The sequence below is a fragment of the Trachymyrmex septentrionalis genome, unplaced genomic scaffold (genome assembly GCF_001594115.1).
Source record: "Trachymyrmex septentrionalis isolate Tsep2-gDNA-1 unplaced genomic scaffold, Tsep1.0 scaffold19, whole genome shotgun sequence".
NCBI classification, from domain to species: domain Eukaryota; kingdom Metazoa; phylum Arthropoda; class Insecta; order Hymenoptera; family Formicidae; genus Trachymyrmex; species Trachymyrmex septentrionalis.
Genome location: NW_017305071.1, coordinates 505,888 through 514,306, shown reverse-complemented (window position 1 = coordinate 514,306; position 8,419 = coordinate 505,888). Strand labels below are relative to the sequence as shown.

The window sequence follows — 8,419 nt, the reverse complement described above, 5'->3', positions numbered from 1 at the left end:
TTGCAGCGTTACAAGTGTCTCTGTTCGGAAACTTGGCCGAATTACTACGGCCCGGCAAAGGAAGGCGTGCAAACACTCGTGTGTCATCTCGGCTATGAGCGTGACGAGTACAGAATGGGAAAGTAAGACCGCGCAATTATCGCGCTTTAAGCATGCTATACATCATAATTCATATGTTTTGCAAATTGAGAACAATTAAATTTTAGAAATAATCAATGAATTGTTAAAAAAAATTATACATTAATTATTAAATTCTTAAAATTCGTTACAGCACAAAGTTGTTCATCCGTTTTCCTAAAACGTTATTCGATACGGAGGATGCGTTTCAAATGAAGAAACACGAAATAGCCGCCATTATCCAGAGCAAATGGAAGGCTATATTAATGAGGAGGAAATATTTAGAGATGCGAGAAGCAACGATCGTGTTCCAGAAAAACATTCGCAGATGGCTCGCGAAACGCAAAGCTAAAAAACGGCAACAAGCGGTTGCCACTATCCGCAGGTATTTCTTCTTTAGTCTTATTCTTTCTTTCTATAATAACAAAATATGTCTATACATTCTATATTTGATCATATATTAAAAAGTTATATTTATATATTTACTATGCTAAATTGATACAGATTTATTGAAGGCTTTATCACGCGAGATGGACCGCCTACGGAAATTAATAAGGCATTTATCGAATTGGCGAAATCGCAATGGCTTATTAGACTTTCGAAGACATTGCCACCGGGTGTCTTAAATAAATATTGGCCGCCATGCCCATATTCTTGTCAAGAGGTATAAAATAAGAATTAATAAGAAATAATTCAGCTATTTGTATATAAATTCTTTATCTATATAAAAATTCTCAGTGAAATAGAAAATATGTCTGTATAATTATACAATTAAATTAATGTGATACGATAATAACATTCACATGATGCAGGCATCAGAGCATTTGCATGTAATGCACAGGCGATGGAAAGCTCGTTGTTATCGAATGGCATTAAATAAGGAAGATAAGGAACACTTCGAGTTGAAGATTCTCGCGGAGTCTCTATTCAAAAATAAGAAGAAATCTTATTCGAAGAGTGTAGGTCCGAGATTTGTAACCGATCGTCTTGGTGAGGAGTACAAGGCACTGCGACAGAGCTTTATCAACAACATTTTAACTTCCGGAGAAAACATAAAGGTAAACATAAATCACTGAAAAAATATTGCAACGCTTTTTCTTTTTGTATTACATATATTTACAATGAATTCGATAAAATAGAAGTATAAATTAAAATTAATATTTTTAGTACGCCACTCCTGTCATTAAATACGATCGGCACGGATATAAACCACGCGAGAGAGTACTTATTTTAACCGAGAATGCCGTATACATTCTCGACACACTTAAGACGTTCAAGCTCAAACATCGCCTGCCTTATAAGGCTATCGAGGAGTTGGTTGTCACCAGGGAATCGGATAATTTACTCATCGTTAGGATACCACCTGAATTGAAAAAGGATAAGGTTTTTATAACTTGAATTTCAAACCTTAATATTTTTAACTCTAAATACAGAGAATTATTTCAAGCTAATAGTAAAATGATATCAATATATATAAGCAGTAATAAATATTTTAATTAATCAATTATTTAATGAGAAAGTAATTTGATATTTAGCAATTATAATTGAAATAAGTTAAATTAAATATAAAGAGTAATTTAATTAAGGGAGTTAGTAATTGGGGATTTATTAAAATTAATAAAAAGATAATAAATATAACAAATACTTCCACGCATTACTGTTTACAGGGTGACTTGATCTTAGAAGTTCCACATTTAATAGAAGCATTGACGAAAGCGATTGCTATTACTAACAATCCGAACATTGTTAAGATCGTCAATACCGAATCGTAAGTACTCTTCAATTTTTTATGTATTATATTTATTCCTTTATATTTAATAATAAATTTGATTACGAGTTAATTCAACTAATCAATTTGTTTGCTGCTTTTGTACTAATTCTATTAATATTTGTAATATCATGTTCCAGTGTGTCCCACAAACTAGTCAGTGGTAAAGAGGGAGTCATTGAAGTTAGGACTGGTACCACTCCCGCAATTAGTAAAAATCGACAGAGCGGGCATTTATTAGTAGTAAGAAATTCAAAATAATTATCCTAATCTTTTCGAGTAATCGTCTTTCGTTCGCATTTGTTTTAAACCGCTAAATTTCAGGTCGCTTCCCCGTAAAATTATTCCAAACAGGAGAATTTCTCGGGGAACTGAAAGAACTGGTGCTACGATACATAAAGCAGCCTTAACACAATGTGATCTAGAGAATATACAACATCAAGAAGAGATAATATATGACACTTAATACATCTTTAAATTATTCCAGCAATTTTGGACAGAAGAGTGATAAAATGACAATACATAAGTCTTTCATTTCGACGTATAAATTACGTCAAATTCTTGTTTCAAATATGGAAGGCGCAGAGTGCCATAGGGGCCTCCTGTATAATATTTTCTTGTAAATTAGGTAATATTATTAAACAATATTTATTTTAATAGAAATAAAGATAAAACCGATAGGATAGGCGAATTCACTTGTCAATAATTTATAAATGTATTATTGAAATATAAGTTAAACTTCAGTTATGTGAGTGCAATAAACAGAAAAAAATTCACATCTCACTCAATCATATTCCTTTTCAATAGATAATTTCAAATAGAACAACATTGCTTAATTAAGAAAAATATAACATATATACATACACACAATACATTATTGATATATGCAAATATTACAATTAACATATCATTATTTTTTTGAATTAGAAGGATTCTTTTTTGTGAGAGTTTTCCTTCCCTTTAAAGCTTTCTCTCGTATCTCATCTTCTGCCGCAGTATTCACAGTTCTTGAGATCATCTTCTTCAATTTCTGTGCTTCTTGCAACTTTGCCTTCTTAGGTTGAATAGGGGCATCTTTGAGAAAATAATAATTCACATATTATTTATCTTAATATTAGAATATCATTCCCTTAACTACAAAAGTAACACAACTCAAAAAATTAAGTTTTACACAAAAAGAGAAAATTTAATAGAAAATTTACTATCAAATAAAAACACAAATGTAATTTATGAATTATGAAGTATTTATTTAGTGCACGAATTTATGAAGTCGAGTTAGTTTATTTTTGATGATTAATAGAATTATTGCTACTCATTCATAGTAATAATAAAAAAAATCATATTTCTTAAGTTGTGTCAATTTCGAAGTAAGGAGATATTATATGATATTGTTATATTTGATTCAGAAAAGCTTGTCCTCTCATTATCACTTACTTCCACGTCTTTGGACAGCAGGGCCCTTTTTGCCCTTGCCTTTATTGGCTTTCGTCTTTACTGATGTCGGCAGCTTTGTCTTCACTTTAAGCTTTCCCTGTGCCATTTTGTGTGTTTTATCACTTATATACAAATTCAAATTTGTAGATTGTTCACACGCTGTAAAAAAAAGGAATATAAAAACAGTTGACAAGAGCAGAGAGAAAAAACCTCTAATATGTTAGATTAAGTAATTAACATATTACTACAATTATAACATTATACATAACAGAAGGATAAATCAATTTATAATGTAATTTTTTTATACACAAATTTAAATAAGATTAATTGTAAATTGTACATTTTTCTCGTAATTGAAATTTATGCGTTTTTTTTATAATTTACCTTTAGATGAAAAGAGTTTATGAAACCTTCAATCCTTCCTTTTGATTTATTAGCACTAAATTTGCGCACTTATGCACATAGGTTATGTCACATTACTTAAGGCTGGTTTACAATTTACATAATATCCAATGAGAGTTTTGCTTTACATTGTTATATGAGAAAAAGCAAATCTTTCATTGGATATCGTTCATCGCTCATCGTGTTCGGTGTGCAATAAGCTAACATGTCGTCATTGCCGTCAACCAATCACAGACGGAGAACAGCGGGAAGGAAAGCACAAACTGGCACAAAATGGAAGGAACGCGGATACGAAAAATTTATGAAAGTTTAGACACAAGAAAGAGATGCGCATAACGATATCATAACAAAAAGGCATTTAACTTTTCCTATATTCTTTCACTTGTCTTTACTATGAAATAAAAATAGTTCATCCCTTTTAGAACTGTAATAAAGAAAAATTTCCTTTTCTTTGTATTGTATATATCCTTACTTTTGTTAATATCATTAATTGTTTATATTACCATTATTTATTATTGCAGAATATAAAGTATTCGCAAAAACCAATACCAATTAAATGCGAAAGTAGAATGTTCCATCGCGTGTAACGATATCTTTTAAAGTATTTTTAAAAGGTACTTTTTTTATGTCGACGTTCATTTTTAGCGTCAAAACAAGTCACGTGGTCAAAATTACCGCGTAATATTCGTAAATTTTCATCATTTTCAACTATTTTAATAGCAATAATATAAAATTATATACAAAGAAAATGCACATAATTGAGCGAGAAGTTACGTCGAACACAGTATAGCGACAGCGGTGGCGGCGTCGGCATGCTGGGAGAGGTGGAAGAGGACAGAAGGTGGGCCGTATAGCGGGCGACGGGGATCGGAACGTGACCTACGCAGGAGATGTCGACAAGATGACAGCGGTCGTATGACGACGCTGGTTACGCCGTTGTCCGCCCGACACGATAGAGTCGAGGATACGTGGCTCCGCGCCAGGAAGCGGCAGCTACGGTGAGTGCGGCGAACGAGGAGAGAGAGAGAGAGAGAGAGAGAGAGAGAGAAATAGAGCGAGAAATTTGACATCGTCGTCGTCGTCGTTGTCGTCGTCGCCGTCGACGTCGACGACGGTACTGGTGGTGACGGTGCCGCGCCCCCGTGCGATGCGCACGACGGCGCGGTGAGGAGTGGACGGTGGGATCGTGGGATCCTGAGGTGGACTCGCCGACGAGGAGTGCCGTCGACCCCACGCGCACCCGCGTCCGGAGGCATGAGCGTGTTTGGGGACTTCCAGCGTGTCTGGGTGCAGCGATTCCCAGACAGCGCCTTGCCGGCCGCCTGGGAGGAGGATGTCAGAGCGAACCTGGTCAAACACAAACAGAAGGTAAGCCTGAGCGCGATGATTCTCCCCTACGCCGTAGTGCGGAAACTTATTGCGTCGACGATTGATCGAAGTTGTTAATTTTTATCGACGAGTTTTGCCACATGTGCTTTGCAGATGTGCTTTGACAAATAATTATTGAGTGGAAGAATAAGGATGCATGAAATAAGGGTGAAACCTGTCCGTCGCATGGCTGGTGATAGTGTCGTAATGTATTCGCCAAGCGTTTATTAGTCACGTGTGAGCGATCTACTGTGTATGCCTGTGTACGTGTCGCAAAAGAGGTTTTATTTCGTTTAATTGACATCCTGGAGGGGTCCGATGATTCATGTAGACCAGAGTGGCCGAGTTTTTATTTTATCAGTCTTTAATCAAGTTCCTGGGAGAACGGGAAATGAATATTTTAAAGTAGTAATACAGGTGGATTATCATAGAGTCTGAGATTGAGGATGCAACCTTGCGTAACGACTGGGTTATGACTGTAGTGAAGTGTTGCAATGTTTACCAAGTATTTATTAGTCAGATCAGAATTTATGCGTGTGTACATAATTCAAGTAGATAGCGAAAAATTTTCTGAAGAAACATTTGAAACGCTGATAAGTATGGAGGAGGAAGTACAGCACAAGGAGAATTTAATTTCTTCGCTTAATAGAAACTTAGTCATGTGTAATTCAATTAACACCGTGTTCACATGACTTGATGACTCATCGAATTAATTGTCTGAAATCTGTCAATGACAGAGCACTTGTTACATTACGAGTGTCAATTATTATCATTCCTTTTTAACATTTAAAATGAGATCGTAAACGAATAAGCGAAAGAAGAAAGAATAGTAAACATTGACTTCCTGCTTACAACTGTGAATCATTACGGAGTTATCTCTGTTGTATTATCGGAACACCGAAAAAAAATTGATTATAGTTATTACATTAGATTATCTTAAAAATTCATAAAATTATGTATTAACTGATTTTTGTTTAAATATTATTAAAAAGATAGTGTGGCTTATTATATATTTAAAAAGTAACAGGAAATGATATAATTACATAACAATTCTTTTTTTAATTATTAAAGTGTTTAAAATAGAATAAAATATTTTTTTATAAGAAATAATTTAAAAATGTAAAATAATTAAATTAAAAACATGCGGGATTTATTTTCTATAAAATTATAGAAATCTTTCGAATATATCAAAGCACGCGATATTTTTTTTTTTGTATATATAGGTGACAGCTTTGAGAGAAGAGCTCGAAAAGGAAGAATTTTATGTGGAATATTTAGAAAGATTGCTGGCTGATGTCGAGCGACACAAACAGCTGGCTAACAATACCAGCGTGAATACGAATACGTCTGAAATTAAACAGGAAGCGGCGATAGAAACGCAGTCTCAACAGGATTCTCAAATATCGGAGAACAGCTTAGCGGACTCTCCGAATTCACCGAGTTCTCAGAACGTCGGACTGTCCGCTTCTATTTTGACGGAACGGGAAGACATCAGCAAATTTCAAGACAAGTGCGTGTCCGAACTGAGCTCGACTCTCAGCACAGCTGGCAAGCGACCCAAGAGCGAAATACCAAGGAGTCCCGAGAAAGTGCCTGAACTTAGAAGAAACAGTGATCCAGATGTGCCAAGTAATTATGTTACAGTGATTGAAGTTACCGGAAGTTCGAAGAAAGATAAAAATGAGGAATCTCTCAAGGAGGAGGATGAGAAAGGTACTCTCTTTCATACATAAAACGTTTTTATTGAGCTTTTGGAGTTGCATAATTTATATGTAATCATTAAAAGAAAGAAAATTTCAAAAAGTAAAATGAATTTTAATCTTATTATCTTATACGATTTAAAGTTAATAGTTCAATTTGTTTTTTATAAAAATCAATTGTCATTAGTTTTACATCAATTTTATGTATATTATACATTATTTTATGACTCATAAAATTTTAAAAATAATGATTATTATTTGTTTGCTAAATAGACTTAGAAAAGGCTATCAACGAAGATGGCGAAGATGGCGATGCAGAGGCATCGGAGGAGGAGCCTTATTACGATTCAGTAGCCTTGGACCAAACTGGGGAATATGTTTACATTGACGCGCGCGTTCCCACTGTCAACAGTAACAATGGCAATAGCAAAGCGGCAACTCGAAGACCACCTTCGCTGCCAGATTCTCCGGGCAATCAGAGTAATTATGTCAACATCGATTATTTTATACAGTAAGTCGTTTGTCATATCTTGTTTTATTTTGACGCATTGGATCTATTAACTATGGGAGTACGAGCGTCTTAATTACATTGTTTTTTAAGTTATAATGTTAACATTTATTAGTTGAATTCACACGCGAGTACTCCCGGGTTAAGATGTGGAATACGTATAATTGTGTACGTTATCTTCAGACATAGAGCGGCGATGGACAGCGAAGATGAAGAGGGTGCTAGTCCGGCGCCTCCGATCTTGCTGCGAGCTCTCAGCACGGACAATGAAACCGGCAGCAGTGACGCCGAACCGCTAAGTTTGAGCGAGGGTAGCTTGGAATCACCGACCCCGACAACGCCGCGCCGACAAGAAAAGAGCAAGGAGCGCGAGGATGATAGGACGTCGATGGTCAAGTGTATCGTGAACTCGGTAGTGGAGAGCGAAGCTGTATATGTGGAATGCTTAACTGTGATGTTACAAGTATGTAACTTGACATTCTAAGTTCTTGTTAAGAATTTATTCACAATGATTTCCTGCCTTTGCAGTATATGAAAGCTATTAGGGCAACTTTAACGACATCTCAACCGGTCATTTCGGAAGAAGAGTTTGGCACGATGTTCTACAAGATCCCGGAACTGCATGCTCTGCATCAGACGTTTCTGGATAGTCTTCGAAAGAAGACGGAAAAGTGGGACAGTAAGACTACAATAGGAGAACAATTTAAGGTAGATATAATTAGTGTAAACAAGACGAGTGAAAGCTGTGGAAAATCGTAACGTTACATTCATTGATTTCAGATTATGGCCAGTAATATAGGATTATATGGTGCATTTTTACACAATTACGCTCGCGCGACCGATACCGTGCGACGATGCTCCGCCCATTCCACTCAATTCGGAGAGATTACTAGAGATATAAGACTTAGGGGTTTTCCGAAGGGTCCGGGTTTGTCTCTAGAAGATTTGTTACATAAACCAGTTGCTCGAGTGCAAAAGAACGCTTTAGTTTTACATGTAAGTAACTCGTCACACAACACACACACACACACACACACACACAGCTACAGCATGTATAATATAACAATATATACAATAGACTATATGATTTTAAATCGATAAAATCGTGATAACTACTACGAA

At 35.5% G+C, this 8,419-nt stretch overlaps 3 protein-coding genes across 3 annotated transcripts in view; 2 read left to right on the top strand and 1 right to left on the bottom strand.

Moving 5' to 3' along the window:
* Positions 1 to 2,686, top strand: part of LOC108746717 (myosin-IB) — an 8,700-nt gene extending 6,014 nt beyond the window's left edge. Inside the window, exons 13-19 of the mRNA XM_018483650.1 lie at positions 7 to 122; positions 272 to 502; positions 622 to 781; positions 930 to 1,175; positions 1,285 to 1,500; positions 1,785 to 1,885; positions 2,026 to 2,686. Coding sequence (XP_018339152.1) covers positions 7 to 122; positions 272 to 502; positions 622 to 781; positions 930 to 1,175; positions 1,285 to 1,500; positions 1,785 to 1,885; positions 2,026 to 2,146 — 1,191 coding nt within the window. The 3' untranslated portion in view covers positions 2,147 to 2,686. The remainder of the gene's footprint in view (positions 1 to 6; positions 123 to 271; positions 503 to 621; positions 782 to 929; positions 1,176 to 1,284; positions 1,501 to 1,784; positions 1,886 to 2,025) is intronic.
* Positions 2,687 to 2,774: 88 nt separating this feature from the next.
* LOC108746878 lies at positions 2,775 to 3,799 on the bottom strand. Its single transcript, XM_018483938.1, has 3 exons — positions 3,704 to 3,799; positions 3,320 to 3,478; positions 2,775 to 2,959 (listed from the first exon to the last, which is right to left on the bottom strand). The coding sequence occupies exons 2-3, from the start codon at positions 3,423 to 3,425 to the stop codon at positions 2,796 to 2,798; spliced, it is 270 nt and encodes an 89-aa protein (XP_018339440.1). The 5' UTR covers positions 3,426 to 3,478; positions 3,704 to 3,799; the 3' UTR covers positions 2,775 to 2,795.
* A 736-nt stretch (positions 3,800 to 4,535) lies between these two features.
* LOC108746875 (active breakpoint cluster region-related protein) overlaps positions 4,536 to 8,419 on the top strand; it is an 11,005-nt gene continuing 7,121 nt past the window's right edge. The window contains exons 1-6 of the mRNA XM_018483934.1: positions 4,536 to 5,089; positions 6,313 to 6,802; positions 7,063 to 7,300; positions 7,481 to 7,760; positions 7,826 to 8,005; positions 8,078 to 8,293. Coding sequence (XP_018339436.1) covers positions 4,976 to 5,089; positions 6,313 to 6,802; positions 7,063 to 7,300; positions 7,481 to 7,760; positions 7,826 to 8,005; positions 8,078 to 8,293 — 1,518 coding nt within the window. The 5' untranslated portion in view covers positions 4,536 to 4,975. The remainder of the gene's footprint in view (positions 5,090 to 6,312; positions 6,803 to 7,062; positions 7,301 to 7,480; positions 7,761 to 7,825; positions 8,006 to 8,077; positions 8,294 to 8,419) is intronic.

Coding starts and splice junctions, on each gene's coding strand:
- LOC108746878 (XM_018483938.1), bottom strand. CDS start 3,425: ATGGCACAGGGAAAGCTTAAAGTGAAGACAAAGCTGCCGACATCAGTA. Junction 2,960..3,319: donor TGCTGTCCAAAGACGTGGAA/GTAAGTGATAAT, acceptor ATTTTCTCAAAG/ATGCCCCTATTCAACCTAAG.